The 19,381-nt window shown below is 39.7% G+C and overlaps 1 protein-coding gene across 3 annotated transcripts in view; it reads right to left on the bottom strand.

Moving 5' to 3' along the window:
* The window catches only part of PDE5A (phosphodiesterase 5A), a 140,686-nt gene that overhangs the window by 15,486 nt on the left and 105,819 nt on the right, over positions 1-19,381 (bottom strand). For 2 of the 3 annotated variants that reach the window (XM_075286121.1, XM_075286114.1), the window contains exons 11-17: positions 17,889-17,948; positions 14,063-14,209; positions 13,495-13,620; positions 11,824-11,918; positions 6,077-6,164; positions 2,649-2,749; positions 2,263-2,340 (exon numbers count right to left, since the gene is read on the bottom strand). In XM_075286121.1, the coding sequence (XP_075142222.1) occupies positions 2,263-2,340; positions 2,649-2,749; positions 6,077-6,164; positions 11,824-11,918; positions 13,495-13,620; positions 14,063-14,209; positions 17,889-17,948 (695 nt within the window). The remainder of the gene's footprint in view (positions 1-2,262; positions 2,341-2,648; positions 2,750-6,076; positions 6,165-11,823; positions 11,919-13,494; positions 13,621-14,062; positions 14,210-17,888; positions 17,949-19,381) is intronic. The other variant, XM_075286129.1, reaches the window with a different exon arrangement.

Raw genomic sequence — 19,381 nt, 5'->3', positions numbered from 1 at the left:
CAACATTCTTCAGCATGACTAGTTTGGCAGTGGGTCAGTAATGGTATGGGGTGGCAGAACAAAGTATTCAATTAGAATATTTCATTCACTCAGATCTAGGATTTGTTATTTGAGTGTTCCCTTTATTTTTTGAGCAGTGTAATATTATACTAAAGGGTCTCTTTCATGATCTCTCTCATTCATGATCTCTGTAAGCAAAAGAGTCTGGGATATCGGTGCCAGAGCCCTGTAGAGGTGAAACCACTGTTTAATCACCTCCCCTGGGCCTCCGCTCATTATACAGTATTGTGGGGTCATTAAACCCTGGATAACCCCAAAAATTAAAAAATAAAATTTTAGCCTGGATGACCCCTTTAGTTTTATATATTTTGCATAAAGAAACAGAAATGGATTCAAAGAACTGGTGGTACAGTGGGGAAAAAAAGTATTTAGTCAGTCACCAATAGTGCAAGTTCCACCACTTAAAAAGATGAGAGGCATCTGTAATTTACATCATAGGTAGACCTCAACTATGAGAGACAAAATGAGAAAACAAATCCAGAAAATCACATTGTCTGATTTTGTAAGAATTTATTTGCATATTATGGTGGAAAATAAGTATTTGGTCACCTACAAACAATCAAGATTTCTGGCTCTCACATACCTGTAACTTCTTCTTTAAGAGTCTCCTCTTTCCTCCACTCATTACCTGTAGTAATGGCACCTGTTTAAACTTGTTATCAGTATAAAAAGACACCTGTGCACACCCTCAAACAGTCAGACTCCAAACTCCACTATGGTGAAGACCAAAGAGCTGTCAAAGGACACCAGAAACAAAATTGTAGCCCTGCTGGGAAGACTGAATCTGCAATAGGCAACCAGCTTGGATTGAAGAAATCAACTGTGGGAGCAATAATTAGAAAATGGAAGACATACAAGACCACTGATAATCTCCCTCGATCTGGGGCTCCACGCAAAATCTCACCCCGTGGGGTCAAAATGATCACAAGAACGGTGAGCAAAAATCCCAGAACCACGCGGGGGGACCTAGTGAATGAACTGCAGAGAGCTGGGACCAATGTAAGAAAGCCTACCATCAGTAACACACTACGCCGCCAGGGGCTCAGATCCTGCAGTGCCAGACGTGTCCCACTGCTTAAGCCAGTACATGTCCAGGCCCGTCTGAAGTTTGCTAGAGAGCATTTGGATGATCCAGAAGAGTATTGGGAGAATGTCCTATGGTCTGATGAAACCAAACTGGAACTGTTTGGTAGAAACACAACTTTTCGTGTTTGGAGGAAAAAGAATACTGAGTTGCATCCATCAAACACCATACCTACTGTAAAGCATGGGGGTGGAAACATCATGCTTTGGGGCTGTTTCTCTGCAAAGGGGCCAGGACGACTGATCCGGGTGCATGAAAGAATGAATGGGGCCATGTATCGTGAGATTTTGAGTGCAAACCTCCTTCCATCAGCAAGGGCATTGAAGATGAAACGTGGCTGGGTCTTTCAACATGACAATGATCCAAAGCACACCGCCAGGGCAACGAAGGAGTGGCTTTGTAAGAAGCATTTCAAGGTCCTGGAGTGGCCTAGCCAGTCTCCAGATCTCAACCCTATAGAAAACCTTTGGAGGGAGTTGAAAGTCCGTGTTGCTAAGCGACAGCCCCAAAACATCACTGCTCTAGAGGAGATCTGCATGGAGGAATGGGCCAACATACCAACAACAGTGTGTGCCAACCTTGTGAAGACTTACAGAAAACGTTTGACCTCTGTCATTGCCAACAAAGGATATATAACAAAGTATTGAGATGACATTTTGTTACTCACCAAATACTTATTTTCCACCATAATTTGCAAATAAATTCTTACAAAATCAGACAATGTGATTTTCTGGATTTGTTTTCTCATTTTGTCTCTCATAGTTGAGGTCTACCTATGATGTAAATTACAGACGCCTCTCATCTTTATAAGTGGTGGAACTTGCACTATTGGTGTCTGACTAAATACTTTTTTGCCCCACTGTATATCTAGAAACGGTGGGGCTTTCAAATGCATATAACTATAAAACATATTTTCTTTATTTTATTCCTTTATAAATGCTCTGTCAGTCCATAATCAAATAATAATGGAAAATGGCAATGCTTACAAAATGACATTTGGTTGAATTAGCACAAAGTAAAACTGAGAATTATTCTGCTCTTGAAACTACCATCTACTCTTGTCATTAAGGGGTTACATATTACTGCTGCAATACGGAAGTTTAGAGTCAAATACTTACAAAAACAGTTCTTTTTGTGCTGAATCGTCCCACCTGAAATTCTTCTTTTTAACCAGATCAAAAAAATCTCCTCTTCTCCTGCAAGAATAGTCAAGAATATTATTTTCACACTGAAAAGGAATAATTTACAGCAAGGCCTGAGTGATATTGTTATTGTTTAAGCAAGGCAAGTGCCTCTAGCAACATTATGGTGGATACCCATATGAAACTTGAAGCCAAGGCTGTAAGATAGATTGTTCATGACGCACACAAGTACTAGGTGCTGCCAAGTAAAATAACTTAGCTATTCCTTTTTTGGTCAGTTAAACTGTGCAATGACTGAAAGCGAATAAATCAAATATGGGCCACAATAGCAAGACAATCCTTGGATGATCATTTGGACTTACTTTATATAAAGAGCCAAATCTGTAGCAAGGATAGACTGCTTTATCATCTTCAGTGCAGACTTGTAGTCCTGAACAGAAAGACCGCTCAAAATCTGATTACCCTGAGAATGAGAAGACATCCACCAATTCCATGTCAGTCATAGCCACATCCAAATACATTTACATTTTTAGAACTTTTGCTATATGCTTATGTTACCTCTATAAGCCATATAAAGGCTTGTTTTTTTCTTGGATGGATTTTAGGTTTTCTGCAGCAACTTTTTCAGCTACATATAATTTATTGCTTGAATTTTATTTTTTTTTGCCGTTTGAATAATGTGTTAATGGGTTGTTTCAATTGTGTTGGTACAAAATATCTATTTTTTTTGCTATTTTAAAACAAATAAAATACTTTGTTACATAAAAATGTGTTTGACCTTTTTTATTTTATTAAATCTTAAATTCACCTTTCTTGTCCCATTATGGAGCAAAAAGATGCAATGTTTTGATTGTTTTTTATAAAGCTCTGGAATGCTTACTACTCCACAGCATTATTGCCTGTCATTGTACAACTAAGGGAGGGTTCACACCTGCTCCTGATCTCTGCTTTAGACAATTTGGAAACTGGACAAGGGATGGAAAACCGGCGGTCACATTTCAAAATCATTCACTTGAATGGTTTTGCAAACTGACTGCCCATGTGCATCTTCTGCCTCTCCGCAGCAAAACTATATATTTTTAACCGTACACAAAGTCGGACATGCAGGACTTTGTGTCTGGTTAAAAAAAACGGTTTCCCAGCAGAGAGGCAAAAGACGCACACAGGCGGTCACTTTGCAAACCCATTCAAGTGAAGGATTGGAAAACTGACCGCTGGGTTTCCGTCCAGTTTCTCGGGGCAGAAGACAGAAACCTACCGGATTGGCTAAAGCGGAGACCAGGCACAGATGTAAACCTGCCCTAATGCCCCACAGGCTTTCACCGATAAGAGACCTGGTAATCTTTGCTAGGCCTCTGACACCTTAAAGGGCCTCGTACACATGGCGTAAAAATTTTCTGCAGTGTGTTTCTTTTGGCGCAGCTAACCGTGACGGAATGTCAATGCAGTGCATCAGCATTTCATTGCGGAATCCCGTTCCTGTTTAGGCCCGGATGGATGGGACTAAACAGGAGCATGTCTTGAGCCACGGACGGAATCCGCGGCTAGGTAGGTCATGCCGTTTCTTTTTTCCGCTACTAGCTAGGAGGGAAAAAAAAGCGAGCAGCTCCCATTGAAGTCAATGGAAGCCATTTTTGCAGGTGGATTTTGAGGTGGATTCCGCGTCGAAATCCATCTGCAAAAAACTCTGTGTGAAAAACACTAAATGTTATTAACTGCAGCAAGCCTATGGTTGCGCCTGCAGCAGGAACCTACCTGTATATATATATACCATTGTGTAGATATTGTCCCCACCCTATTTAGAAAGTTTGGTGCTCATGAAGGACATTTTTATGTCGTTACCAGCATAAACCCATGGGCCCCATAGACTATAATATGGCCCGCCGGGTTTCTGCCTGAAATTGGCAGAGAGAAAAGTCCTGCCTGCATGCTATAACATACATTGTGTCAAACATTTCATTTCCCTTCAAATCCTGTCTATCTAATATCAAAGCTTACAATCTGACACTGAAGTCTGTTATCCATTGAATGCTTGTTTTAAATGCTACAAGTGATAGCAAGCCAGTTCTTTCTGTTTTGCACTAGATTTACCAAGCCTTACTTGCTTTTTGCCATTTTATTTAGGGTGTCCAAATTTCCCGACCTAGAAATAGTTCCAGTTATCATAGCTAAAAAAATGCCCCAAATTACATGTGGGACTGACTCTGTCAGTCCCTCTACATTCACAAATTAAACTCTGGGCCCCCACTCTTATTATCTTTGTGGGTCTCTGTGTCCAGACTTCCAGTGATCAGATACTTATCTTCAATCCGCCACTGACTTCCCCATAACATCTGCTTGTGCTATACAGAAAATCATATATGATAATAAATGATCTTGGTCTAACTAACACACATTTCAGTATACCATGTATAATACAGAGATAAATATTAGGGTTAAATTCACACATAACACACAAAAATTTATTTTAAACCTTACTAAATTCAAGCGATCTACAGGATACTTATGAGGTATTAAAATAGCATGCTATACAGGTAGTATACAACCTCTAAGCTCCTTCTGAGAAGGATATGCAGAAGGTACTTAAAAGTTGGCCATAGAGATTAGATGAAAATCCACAATCCAAATCCACCTATTTTAGCAGGACTTTTCTCTCCGCATATTTTAATCGGAATGGGGGATGGAGTCCCTGAACGGTCACACAATGCTAGTGTGACTATAGCCTTACCTAGGAACTGAAGGTTTTACAAATGAAACCTGTCAACAATGTACAGACAACTGCAACATTGAAAAACCATGTCAAAACTGCATATGCTGTTATAAGGTGCAGTTTTGATTCTCTTTTATCCACACTTTAAACTCTATGTAAATATATAACCTAAGAAGAACATTGCTCTTGTCTTCCAAAAATAGCACCACACCTGTTTATGGATTACGTCTAGTATTGCAGCTCCTACCTATTCAGACTGAGTTTCTTGGACCGGAACCTGAGGCGGAGACTGCCTCAGGTTCCGGACCAAGAGCCGGGTAGCCGCGACTGAAAGCCGGTGCACTGCACAGGCATCCAGCCACGCACTCTGCTTCGGATTATGCCCTATGATTAGACCTAGTCCGAAGGAAGGTGTGTCTTCAGGCCGAATTGCGAGTCGACTCGGCCTGAAGAATGAGCACCTCGCTTCTTTTTTCTGGGAGCCGGAAGAAACGGCTCCCGGAAAAAAGACCTAAGCGGCTCCCATTGATTTCAGTGAGAGCCGTCTTTTTGGTCAGGATTTTGAGGCGGATACGGTTTCAAAATCCTGACCAAAAATCTCCACATGAACTTACACTGAAAGTGAATAAGACTGAGCTCCTCCGAAGACACAACTTTTAAGAATGAGTTCCACTGTTTGTTAGAAAGCACTCGTATTTTTCTGGTCCTGTACAACCACTCCAATTACTTATAGGATGTTTTATACAGATCATTCCTTATCAAGAATATATTCTTTTCCCATGAGTTATAATTATTATTCTGTCTATTGTAAGGGAAAGATTCTCAGTAATTTAATGGAGTTTATTGGGTGGCGTTTGTGGAAATGTTGATTGGTGGGCTTTGACTGATGGTTTCCATAGTGTTGTTATTGACCAATCACTTCCAGGACGAACATGTAAGGAAAGAAACATACTGCAAAATATATGAATTGTGTCAGATCCTATTGATAGTGAAATTCCTTTTTTTAATAACTCTAGAAGTAAAAGGTAAATAGAACAAATCACCTTGTACAGGTACATTATACTCCCTCTTTTCACTAACCTGGCTGTTCAGAATCATGAGGCACTGGTCAAAGTGGTGATTCTCCATAATAGAATGGCAATAGAGCTGGGCTAAAGGATGCTCACTCCTGGAAAAAAAAATTCATGGCTGAAAGTATTTTAACATGAATATACTTTTATTAGCTAGCAAGGCATAAGAAACATTGTATAAAACATATATTGTGTTGTACATTTCATTTCCTTTCCTTTATTTTCACACATTCATTTTAAGCCTTACTGAAGTTAAGATGTCTAAAAGATGCTTGTTAGGAATTAAAATCTGAGCAGGATATGTAGACGGTACTTAAATGGTGGCCATTAGATTAAGGTCAGCCAAATCCACCAGTTTTAGCAGGACAAGCCGACCATCTAATATATATGGGGATGTCCTGACTCTACTCCAATATTTGCCTTGCAGTTAAACCTGACTGACTTTTTAAGTCTCGTGGAGGTAAGTCACCACCATAGGTGTCCAAAAATCTGGAAGAGCCATTTGCTAGTAGGGGATTTGCTTTTGAAATAGTGGTTGCGTGGCCTTTAAGAAGGAATGTAGTCTGTTCTTGCAGATCTTTGAGAATTTTATAGTTACAGGTAATGACAGATCTTTAACATTATACTACCATCTTTGCAGCCACAAAAGCCATGTGCATATGATACAGTACATCTATTGTGTAACCCTATTACAATATACAGTATTTTATATAAAACAAAAGTGAGATGTTTTCTTAATACAGCTAGACCCAAGTTAGATATACACTTAGTGCCAAAATTCCATGATGATGCATTTCATAATACCTCACATTACATGATATAACTTTACAGCTTGGAGCTCAATATCCCCTGTATGGTGATCAAGAGAAATTCTGGCTGCAACCAAGACTGCTGGAAGGTGTACTCTATTCAGATGTATTATTTCGTTCAATGGGAGCTGTAAAATATCTGTATGCTAAGTAAATTCCCACTAGCCGACATTCAGATTTTCATAATTTAACCCTTTTCACACTGGATTATAAAATAAAAATACATTATTATACTCTCATACACCCATAATTTTCTAAAAGTTGGCACCTGATACATTGTGAAAATGCCACCCTATATTTTACACTCATGTAATTTTGCAACATAAAAAAAAGTCCAATCCAAGCAGAACTAGAAACCCCCTAAAATTACAGAAGAAGATATGAAGAGTTCATACACGTCCTATATGTCCATGTCTGCATGCAGGGCAATTTCACATAACCACCAAAACTGAAGAAACTCTGTTATTAGATACTGGCAAAAATGTCACAAAGTTGACAAATGGCCAGATTAGATACACGCGAAGATTATATATGTGTAGCTGCTAATCTTTATATTCCTTAATATGACTTCTTCCCCCCCAAATGTGACTCTCCCTGATTGGTAAGAGGGGTGTTTACTGTATTCCTATATCTCCCCCCAGGGTTTACTGGACAAATTACAATACGCCAGTTGTCCTTACCAAAAATGAAGCCAAAGTGGAAAAACAATGTGTGAAAAAGTCCACCTCATGAGTCGACAGCTTGTAGAACCATCTTCAGCAGTAATAATTTGAAGTATTACTGTAGGACTTTGTCAGTCTCTCGCTTTGTACAAATTTTGCTCTCTCTTCTTTACAGCATTGCTTCAGGTCATTGAGGTCCCACCACAGGATTTCAATTGGGTTGAGGTCTGGACATTGACTGCGCCATTGCAATACCGTGATTCTCTTCTTTCAGCCATTCTTTTGTAGATATTTTGATATGATTGGGACCATGTCCCATTGCATGACCCATACTTAGCCAAGCTTGAGTGGTTCCATTGATGGTCTCACATTTGATTCAACAATACTTTGGTATTCAGAGGAGTTGACTCAGTGACCACAAAGTTCCAATGGTGCAAAACAAGCCCAAATCACCAACAATCCACCACTGTTTGGTGTTAAGCCAAATATCTCATTTGACCATTGTAGCTAATTTGTATACAGACTTCTGAGGTAATTTTTTTTAGGAAAATGGGTAAATTTTAACATAACGAGAAAGCTAAAAAGGATTTTTCATACCCTTACTGGCAGTGCTGTGGGTTCAGTGGTGAAATTTCTGGCGATAGGTTCCCTTTAATCCCTTGTAGTCAATTTTTTCACTATAATTGTTTTGCTGATGAAACCATAGGTATCAGTGGCGGTTAGTCACTTTAAATCAATAATGACAAAGTAGCAGAAATGAACAACACAATTATTATTATTATTCTATTTTTCAAACTAGGCTTTTTAAAGGGGTTGTCACACATCCCTCTGATGGACTAGCATCACTGAAGAGGAAAGTAGAGACTAATGAGAAACCAGAAAGAGTCAGAACATGGGGATCATGAGTTGAGTATGACTTTATTTTTGTATGCTATTCTGGGCTGGGCTACCAATGTTTTATCTTGGTTGAATATTACACTAACCATTATGCACTTGTTGCCAAAAAATATGCACCTAAGTAGGAGGAGCTGGAATGAAGTAAAACTTTATATGTGTGAATATAATCATGTATGCAAGTGATTACAATACAACAGCGAAAGGATAGTTAACTGGGGAAAATTGTACAATGAGTTCCTAGTACTCTGTTGGCCACCTCTAGCCAGGAAACAAGATGAGATATAGGTAGTCATGAAGATATATAGATTCTATATGGTATATGCTCACAGATGTTGCATCTGGGCCTGTAGATGCAGATAAACTTGTAGGCTGCCAAAGCTGGAATCACATATGATCCCATAAATGTTTGATCTGGCAAACGGGCAGGCCAAGGAAGTATTGCAACCTGGCTGAAACATTTCTGGGAAAACAATGCTGTGTGAGTGAGCATTATCCTGCTGAAAAATGCCAAATGGAAGCCATGCCATGTAACCATTGCTCCCAACAACTCCTAACAACTAGGCTACAACAACCTACAAGGTGAACAATTCATTGAAGTAACCAGTCCAGTGAAGCACCCCATCTCAAAGCCTGTCAACTGGACAAAATGTCTTGGAGTGTGATATAGAGGCATGTCTAGATGTCAATTATCTCTAACTAAGAGATACTAGCCAAAAGTAGCCCATGAAATTCTTTTTATAGGGTAGTGGGGGAAGCACTTTTTTTACGCCCTCTTGTGGCAAGACCCAGTGTTTAATCAGACCACGCCTGTAATCATCAGCATTTCTGCCACAACTGCAGGCCGAGTATTGTAGCAATAAGACATTTCTATATGGGTAGATTTTTTTGTTTTCTTTTTGTCAACGAGTGTTTTTCATTCTATAAGCAAGGTTCACTTACTTAATAGGAACATTGAAGGATTTTTAAGTGTTTTGCTATTTTTTTTTTTACATTAACAGTTCTATTATCCATCTGCCTATCAATAACACAGCATGACAATTTTTCATGCAGTAATAATAACAAACGAAAGTTACATCTTGTACAGCTACCATGCATGTGACCTGCTCCAGCACTGACAGATGTCTGGAGTAGGTCAGCAAGTTCTATTCCAAACCGCAATGACTATAACTTTTTATTTGACTCTAAGGCAATTTTATGGTTTACAGTTATTTTGCATTGGTTGTCATAGATTTGGTTGTGTAACCTCACACTCTTACCTAACGGGATGTTTCGGTGGATTTTTCTTGGTTTAATTACAAGAGAGAGAAGTCCTGTTCAACCACAGGAAATGGGTTGATTCAGAATATAACTTACATGCTTTTCAGAACTGGAAGCCTGAGCGCAAACCATTTAACAGACCTATATAGTGTGGTACAAATAACATTTGCTGTTTCGTAGGAAGGTGGAAAATTCAAAAACAAGGTGTAGCTATAATTCAAAAATTACATTTAATGCTTCCATAATGTTTTCATATGTTCTATAAAAGTAAGTTTTAAGCCTTTTATTCATAACTGAAGCATATAGTAGTAGTACAGTCATGACTGAGGTGCTTAATAAGGGAACGTGTCAGTGCAACAAAGTCTATTAAGTCTATGGAAAGTGATGGAAGATAAAAGGAAACTTCATCAACACTGGTGTCATAAAAACCTCTGGGTCCATCTGTTTTCTTCTCTGCACCCGAATCTCAATTCTCTGCCAGCTATAATTTACATTAGAAACTGAGTTTGTCAGGCTGCAGAGGCCCCAAGTCCCAATTAGCCCTGCCACCTTTCAGGAAAAATGGCGGGGGCTTCATAAAAAAAGAGTTTGTCCAAAAAATTTCAACTTTTTAATGTCAGAATGCTAGTGTAAGGGAATAAAGAATTCTCTTCAACCCTATTCTGCCATGGTCATTGGGGCGCTCCATGGAACTCACGGACTTCGAACCTGGTCAGGTGATTGGGTGCCACACATCATGCAGGTCAATGCCAAACGATGCCTCGCTTGGTGTAAGGAGCGTAAACATTGGACGATTGAACAGTAGAAAAACGTTGTGTGGAGTGACGAATCACGGTGCACAATGTGGCGATCCAATGGCAGGGTGGAGGTATGGCGAATGCCCGGTGAACGCCATCTGCCAGCGTGTGTAGTGCCAACAGTAAAATTCTGAGGTGGTGGTGTTATGGTGTGGTCGTGTTTTTCATGGAGGGGGCTTGCACCCCTTGTTGTTTTGCGTGGCACTATCACAGCACAGGCCTACATTGATGTTTTAAACACCTTCTTGCTTCCCACTGTTGAAGAGCAATTCGGGGATGGCGATTGCATCTTTCAACACGATTGAGCACCTGTTCATACTGCACGGCCTGTGGCGGAGTGGTTACACGGCAATAACATCTCTGTAATAGACTGGCCTGCACAGAGTCCTGACTTGAATCCTATAGAACACCTTTGGGATGTTTCGGAACGCCGACTTCGTGTCAGCCCTCACCAACCTACATCGATACCTCTCCTCAGTGCAGCACTCTGTGAAGAATGGGCTGCCATTCCCCAAGAAACCTTCCAGCACCCGTTTGAACGTATGCCTGCGAGAGTGGAAGCTGTCATCAAGGCTAAGGGTGGGCCAACAGCATATTGAATTCCAGCATTACCAATGGAGGGCGCCGTGAACTTGTAAGTCATTTTCAGCCAGGTGTCCGCATACTTTTGATCACATAGTGTATTTTAAAGTGAGGATTTTGTCAAATGAGGTATCTTTGTACTTTTTTAAGCCCCTTGTGCGTTTTGTAAATGTTGTTAGTATATCCATTAAACGGAACTGCTAAGGCCTCACTCACATCTGCGTTGGTAATCCGTTCAGGGGAGTCCACATGGGAACCTTCCCCCCGCTGAATCCAATACCAAACGCACGGGCAAGCGGTGTGCCGTGAAAGCACACGGACCCTATAGACTATAATGGGGTCCGTGTGCTCTCCGCGCGTTGTCCGCACGGAACATGCGGACAGAAAAGTAGATTGTGATCTACTTTCATGTCCGCATGATTCGTGCGCGCAGCGTGCGGAAAGCACACGGACCCCATTATAGTCTATGTGGTCTGTATGCTTTCACTGCACACCGCTTGCTAGTGCGTTTGGTAATCCGTTCAGGGGGTCCCCATGCGGACTTCCTGAACAGATTACCAAATGCAGATCTGAACTAAGGGTTAGTGGATCACAGAATGACCTAGCAGAATCCTTTACTAGGCAAAATGAATCAGATCCATGGCCTGAACCACCTTTACTCATACAGAACTTATATAGGACTGCATTCACATAGGTGATACATATTTTTACGTGCTAAGAAATAATAATGATGAAGATTAGATTTGCTCTTACCTCTGAATGAAAGAGTTGTTAACCCCTCTGTGGTCCAAATCATGGCTTAACGTGGCAATCATCAAGGATAAAATCTCTAGGTCATTAAGTTTATTCTATAGGAAGAAATACAAGTATTAAAAGGAGTCTAAATACCTCTCTCAAGGATATTCAATTATTACACAGTATATTACAATATACTTTTGTTATGTATGTCCATTTAGTAGTTTTGGAGAAAAACAACTTTGAAGTATTATCCAGTTAAGGCAGCTAGTGCACTGGGGCGGGCCTTCAGTCCTGTAAGCACTGCTTTGCACAAGGTGGTGCAGGCAGGAAATGTTAGGGGTCTATGCAGCAAGAACCTTGCTCCAGGAAGCAGAAGGCCCGACCCCAGTGGACCAACTGCCTCATTTACATAACATTTCAAAGTGTTTTTTCTCCAAATCTGAAAAATGACATAGATAACAAAGGGATGTTGTTTATCACTGTAATGTTCTATGTATTATGCGGGTGGCAGCTGAAAATGCTTAGGGGAGGTGATGCAGGTAAAACCTTTCATTATGTTCAGATGATCAAACTGAACCACATTACACACATTGCTATTAGTTTAGATATTACAGAACGGAGCACAAAGAACAAATATGTGACTATGGAACAGTCTTTATAGCATGCCTTGTATGAGACAGTGTCTGAAATTGTCAGTGAAGTGTGCAGAATATGTTGGTGCTATATATGAGTAAGCAAAATAAATATTATAAATTATCTCCTGAAAGAATGCCTGGTGAGGGGGAAAGTATCTAGTGAACTGTGACTATAAATTTTTAAACAAGAAACTGTATTTTGAAGTATTCTGCACTCAGCTTACCAGTTGGTGGTAAATCCCATTTAAGGCTAACGCCCCATGTTGCATAAATGTAGCATTTTTGCTGCTGTGGATAAAATGCTGCATTTTACAGTATCTACAAAGTGAATGAGATAATGTCTAATCCCATCCACTGCAGAAAAAAAATTGCTCGGAAAAGTTTTCTGAAAATTGCAGCATGTCAATTATACCTCTGATAAAACTCACTCTGCTAAAATCTGTTACGCATAAAGACAAAGGCAGAGGCCCCACACTACAGAAAAGCTGCCTTTTTTGTAGCAGATTTTGCTGCATTTTTTGAGCCAAATCCAGAAGTGGTTACAAAAGGAATTGAAAATATAAAGGGAAGCACTAACACTTTTCCCGTCTACCAAATCCGTCCCTGACTTTGGCTGAAAAACACAAAAAAATCGGCAACAAAAAAGTAGCTTTTCTGCAACATGTGGCATTAGTCTAAGGTTGAGGCCACATATTATGGAAGAGTTGTGTTTTGCTGAAGATTTTGCAGTTTATTTGGCTTTGGCAAAAAAAAAAAAAAAAAAGTCTTCTCTCCACATGTACTCACTAAAATTCACTAACAGGGCTCACCTCTTTTTAATGTTAAACTTTGCATAAACCAATGGTACCAATGTCTATATGAGGAACAACACATATGGTCAATGGGAGTCTTATTTTTACACCTGTATTTTTTACACGTGCATTTTGCCAAAATTAGCACGCATTTACTCCGTGTGAATGGACCCTAAATCTGTTGTTGCATTTTGCATTTCTTTTAACCATTTATTGACTATAGATAGATAGATAGACTTCATGTGGGTTTAGTCCAATACCTGAATTTTGCCAGTCCTGAGGGCAGCAAACATGCATTGTGCGGTGTTGAAGGCATGCCTCCAGTTGTGATAGGCTACATTCTTCCTGTAGTTTTTCTTTACACTTAGAATCCATCTGCACAGAGTCTGTAATTAAAGGCAAAGTAATAAGTGTACAACCTAACAGACCCAAAAAGAGGTAGCACCTGAAACTACAGTGACAGCAAAGTGAATCACTGCAATAATTCAGTAGGGGGTCTTTTAAGGATTTAAGGATCTTACAGTATCTTTAGATACTGTCACAATACAATGAGTGTAGCTTCAGATCCTAAAAGTACCATATGTTATAGGAAGATTGGGTCTAGAAAGTTGACTCCTGTAGGGCTCATGCTGGAACTCTATTTTTCAGCCCACCTAGCATCAGGAAGATGAATGGCATAAAATTTAAGAACAAAGTATTATTTGAGAGAACATACAGGTTTCTCTATGGCTAGGTAAAGTGGCCAGAATAAACAGGCAGCTGCAATGAAATATCTTTGAAATAGTTTAAAATGGGTCTGGCAAAGGATGGTTTTCAGAGATGCCTTACCTCATATTTCATTTGGAAGGTCTGCACAAGGTTGAGGTCTGTGAACATTCGACTTGTAGCTAATGTGGTTTCCATGTCAGTAAGCTCAAAGTCACTGAAGTAGAAGTCTGTTAATTTAAGTGATTGTGCAGATGGCACGACAGATCCCTGTGAAAGACAAGAAACATCGATTAGCTGGAGGCGCATCAGAAATCTCACAGGTGAGCACCATGTAAGAGGTCACTGAAAAATTACCAGGACCTTGTGCTAAACATGCAGTTAACTTTAAGAGCAGACATGGTTACTATGGGGCTCAGAAGACATGGCTCATCTATGCAGAATAGCCTATTTACATAAAATGGTAATCTAACAGTAGCTTTCATTTTACACTTATCAGTCCAAAATGCCTCCCAAACCAATAAAATTGCGGTGGAAGGGCCATTAATAGAAGCAGAAACAAACTGATAAAGCAACGCAGAGAGAATCATCTTTTTATGAATATGCAAATCAGACAGCATATGCAACAGGAGTGGTCCGATATACCTACAGACAATGGCTGAAAATATCAATCATAGCTAAAGGGGTGTCATTTAACAGCGATTCAGGAGGAGAGTGCAGATCACTTGCACCTGCCAAATTTAGCAAATGAAGCCTCACTCCTAAAACACTTGCAGACTGATTTGTATTTCCATAAAAAGATGATTATCTCTGCATTGTTTCATCATTTCTTCTGTTATTAAAGGCCCCTACATGACAAAGTTAATGGTTTTAGAAGCATTTTGGAGCTGATAGCCTGCCTTCAATACATTGCTTTTTGCAAGACAAGTCATAGCTATTGGTGGATTTATTTAGTCGGCAATAAAAATACTGAAAGATAACTGCACCTACCATAGCTTACACTCATCCCCAGTTACTGAATAAAGTACTCTACTTATCATGACCAAATACTAAACATACTACTTTCCCATCAACAATAGATTTTATTTAGCATATCCCACTAGTTTTGACTGGAACTGGCAAAAATCTAATAGCTATTGAGACCTGAAGACAGTTCCACAATGAGAAGACGCTATAATGAAATAAAAGCGTTTAACCAAACATGCATTGTACTAAGGAAGTGTATTCGATACCTACAGCCAGCTTTGCATTATGAAGCCCATTAAAGGAGTCTCTTTCCATTACATATTACAGTCACTGTTTAAAATGGGCCGGAACGTGCCAGAAATCAGTTCTGGAATAATTATAAATTGTCTTTCATTGTTTCGGTATAAAGACCCCACAAACACCACTGTTATTATACCCGGGGGTCTTTTCAGACTCCCGAGTATAATGATCAGAGGACTAGTAGAGGTGAGGGAACATAAAAAACACTGTTACTTACCTCTCCTGGCTCCGGAAGGCTTCGGGCCTACTTGGTGACGTCACAGACCTCACAATGGCTGGGCTTGCGTCCTTATGAGTCAAGACGCAAGCCTGATTCAAGTGACGTCTCTTCCATCATTGAAGATGGCCGACATCAGCCGGGAGTGTGCCTGAGTCCAGGAGAGGTAAGTAACAATGTTTTTTATGCTTGTATCCTCTCCTGGGTCTCTGAATATTATACTCTAGGGTCTGAAAAGACCCCAGAGTATAACAATTGTACATGGTTGGTCCACAATAGGGCATAATACTCTGTGCAAGGGCCACTGTCGGGTGGGGGGTTTTGGTCAGAAAGAGGGGGTATTAGAATTTTTTCTCAATTTAAGCACTGACTACAGTGCAGTCTTTCACAAATCTGGTTAATTCAGAACGTAGAGAAGTATGGCTGCAATGCTATCCTCCAGTAAATGCCACAGCAACAGCCCATGTAAAATGAGAGCATATTGTTTAGGTGACCATGAACATAGGATAACATGGATGAGCGAGTTATCAATACAGTTTCTCCATTATGAACCAGCTGCGTATACAGCTTTCAGCCCCAGGATACAGACTGCTTGGTATTTCTGTAAAAGGATTTCTACATGATATCACACAGAGGATTCTGCTCTTAAATTCACATTTGTACACTAGGAGTTTGCTCTCCAGATTTTTCCTAAGCTAAATAATTAAAGAAAAGGAAAGTATTTGAAGATTGTTTAGAAAGAGATCTATTCTTGGTACTGTGACAGGGATCTCAGCTCACTTTTAGCTCCGACAGACAGTACATATTTCCCTTCCAGCTGTCATAGACTTGTGAGGAGTTAGCTGTGTAAATCCTCAGGCTATTCCTTTTCAGGAACTGTCTAGCTGTACCCACTATGTAAACTATGTAAGGTAATTTATCTAACTTTAGATCTATACGATACAAAGTGTAGTCAACAATCTTTCCGGCACTCCATATGTCTTTGCGGTTACCAAGAGTCTCGCTTGTGTTATGGTTTTTAAAAAATACCTTCCAAGCATTTTAAGATGATTTTTTTGTTGTTGTTGCTGTAAAACTGCATATAACACAATGGTACTATATAGCCAGTGTGTTGAATTATTTTTACCTATATTTATTCTCACAGAATTTATTTTCCATTTCAATACCATGCTATTCCAATGGTTACTAATGTATATTTGGGGCAGATTGAGTAAAATGGCCTAAAAGCAAAACAGTCTTATTTGCCCATTACAACCAGTCACAGGGCAATTTTCACTTTTTAGGATCCAAAATTACAATTGCCCTGAGATTGGTTACTATGGGCAAATAATACAGTTTTGCTTTTAGCCCTATACCTAAGTCTATACACAAGGCAGAAAGCTGAAACTGTTATCACAAAAGGTTTGTTCACTGTATATAAAAGCTTAAATAGGCTTTCAAGAATTTAGTACAGACTGATGGCGGTCCACTTTACATTTTACATGAGCTGCTACTGCGGCATTTGCTGGAGTATAGTATTGCAGCTATAGTTTTCTCCGTTCTGAAGAATCCACAGAGTTCAGACAAGCTTTGCAGCTTCTTCAGTGCTAACCAAACTCAGCATTGGGCTGTGTACAATATCCGCACCTCTTATCACATTCACTTGAATGAGCCTGGCATTCGAACAGTGCCCACCTTGTCTCTGTTAAGCCTCCTCTACTGGATCATGTAATGGGTAGGGAAGGTTGAGGGTTTACATGCCATGATATTGCATGCTACTTGAGTCAAATTCCAAATAGTGATATTAACAATATGTAAGCCGCCAAGATAATGGATTTCAGTAGTTGATCTCCGCAGAAAGGTATGTGATATTCTAAGTATAGGATTAGTCCAATTGTTCTGACTATTGTCTTTTAGGTAGTAGTCGTCTTTGCAACAGATTACTTATGGACGGTAATCTTGATAATCTATAGATGATCTTAGTGTCGGATCAATAACCTCTATAATAATGTGGACCCTAACTAATACTGCTCTGCTGTATGCCACTATGTGTTCACTGTGTAGTCTGCAGCAAATTTCCAGAAAAAAAATTATAGAAACCTTTTTCAAGAACATTACTTAAAAGCCAAATGTTTTGAGAAATATTAATACAATTGTTTGCAACCACAATAAAATTTGGATCACAAAACAGATCTTTCATAGCTTATAAACCCATGCAGGGACATGAGCACCACAAAGCCATTACATTTATTTACCTTCTTGGCATATTATTTTAGGTGAAAAAAACAAAAGTGGGGCCAGCAGCATCAAAAACAGGCAATCTTGGATGGAGCAATGGCATAGACTTGGCATTGCACAAATCTCTCATATTTCATTAACTTATGCCAAGAATATCATACAAAACATTTGACATTTATATAGAAATACAAATGAAATACGAATGAATGGTCGTAATATATTTAGTAAGAGAAATAAAATTGATTTTACCGCTGTTACCTGCAGCTCCATGGTTTCCTCTTCAGCAGCAGATGCATGATATGAGAGGATCTGCAATCCAAAACACACTATTTTAATAATCTTATAGATATATAAACCTTTAGGGCTCCATGCCCACAGCAGAATGCAGTCAAGAAAACCCAGTCCATACATCACTTGAATTGGACTACCTGAGAAAAACGCTGAGGAAAACACGTTGCCACCATGAATCTTTCTGCAGCGCTTTTTTGCTGCAGTCTGCTATGTGGGGCCTTAGCCTTGAGGCCGGGGTCCCACAAGATGGAAACAATGCGGAAAAAATTGCGCCGTTTTACAGTACAGGCAAAGTGGATGGGATTCTAGCGAATCCCATGCCCACTTTGCGGTAAAAACTACCATACGGACACGCCACGATTTCCAAAACTGGCGCGGTTTTGGAAATCACAGCATGTCAATTATAACTATGGAAACATTCACAAACTTTCTGTTTAAAGTGCTGCAGGAAGAACTGCAATGCGTTCCTGCTGCGGTTTTTCCCGCAGCACATTACTGTGGGACATCCCGTGTGGCCTTAGCCTAAAGAGGTTTTTTGGGCTAGAAATATTGATGACCTATCCCAAGGATTGATCATCAATATGAGATCCACATCTGACACCATCAACCTATTGTTTTTAGCAGCTGCCACAAAGAGAATGGGTCAGGAAGCAAATGGCAATGTTCTCTGTGTAATGGCTGAACCAATTCACTGCAGCTTAACAGGTAATATATCATTTGCATTAGACTTCAAAGTTGTTTTTCTTCCATTAGACTCCTTTTAACTTCCATTAAAGTAAAGAGAACTAATCTACTGTAATTTGGTCTGGCCACTACACAGAAAATAGAGCTATCTGCTTTCTGCTCCATTTCCAGTGTATAAGCTGCTGATAGACCCCCACTGATCTTATTTTAATGACCTATCCTTAGGATAGGTTGTCAATATTTTTAGCTCAGAAATCCCATTTAAAGGATATTAGATTCTACATTAGACACAGATTATAGTAATAATAAAATACAGACACTACATGATGTTTAGCAGCTCACCCTAGCACAAGTAAAGAGCAGGAAGAACCTGTAGTACTGTACTGTGATGTGCTGTAGAGAGCTGCTATTAGACAGCCATTTGGCGCATGTACTTTAGTGATCCAGGTGTTTTAGCAGAGAACTGACCATGGTGATTGGATACCTGATCTACTAGAGATTTACATTGTCTGTAGCACTGTATGCTGAATGTGACCTTGGAAAGACCATTGTACTTTGAGAGACCACAAGTTCATGACTTAAAGGGGTTGTCCCATAACAAGGATCCTATCTATACAGCTAGTTTATGTGGGTATAAGACTTTTTCTAAATGCATTGCTTTATCAAAATTGCTTTGTTTGGCCGTTATCTTAATTTATTCACTTCATTGTTTACACTGCGTTTCTATGGCCACGGGGCTTATCTGCTCAGTCCCCAAGTGACATCCC

Source organism: Leptodactylus fuscus, chromosome 1 (assembly GCF_031893055.1).
Source record: "Leptodactylus fuscus isolate aLepFus1 chromosome 1, aLepFus1.hap2, whole genome shotgun sequence".
Classification (NCBI taxonomy): Eukaryota; Metazoa; Chordata; class Amphibia; order Anura; family Leptodactylidae; genus Leptodactylus; species Leptodactylus fuscus.
This window is presented reverse-complemented; position numbering and strand designations above follow the sequence as displayed.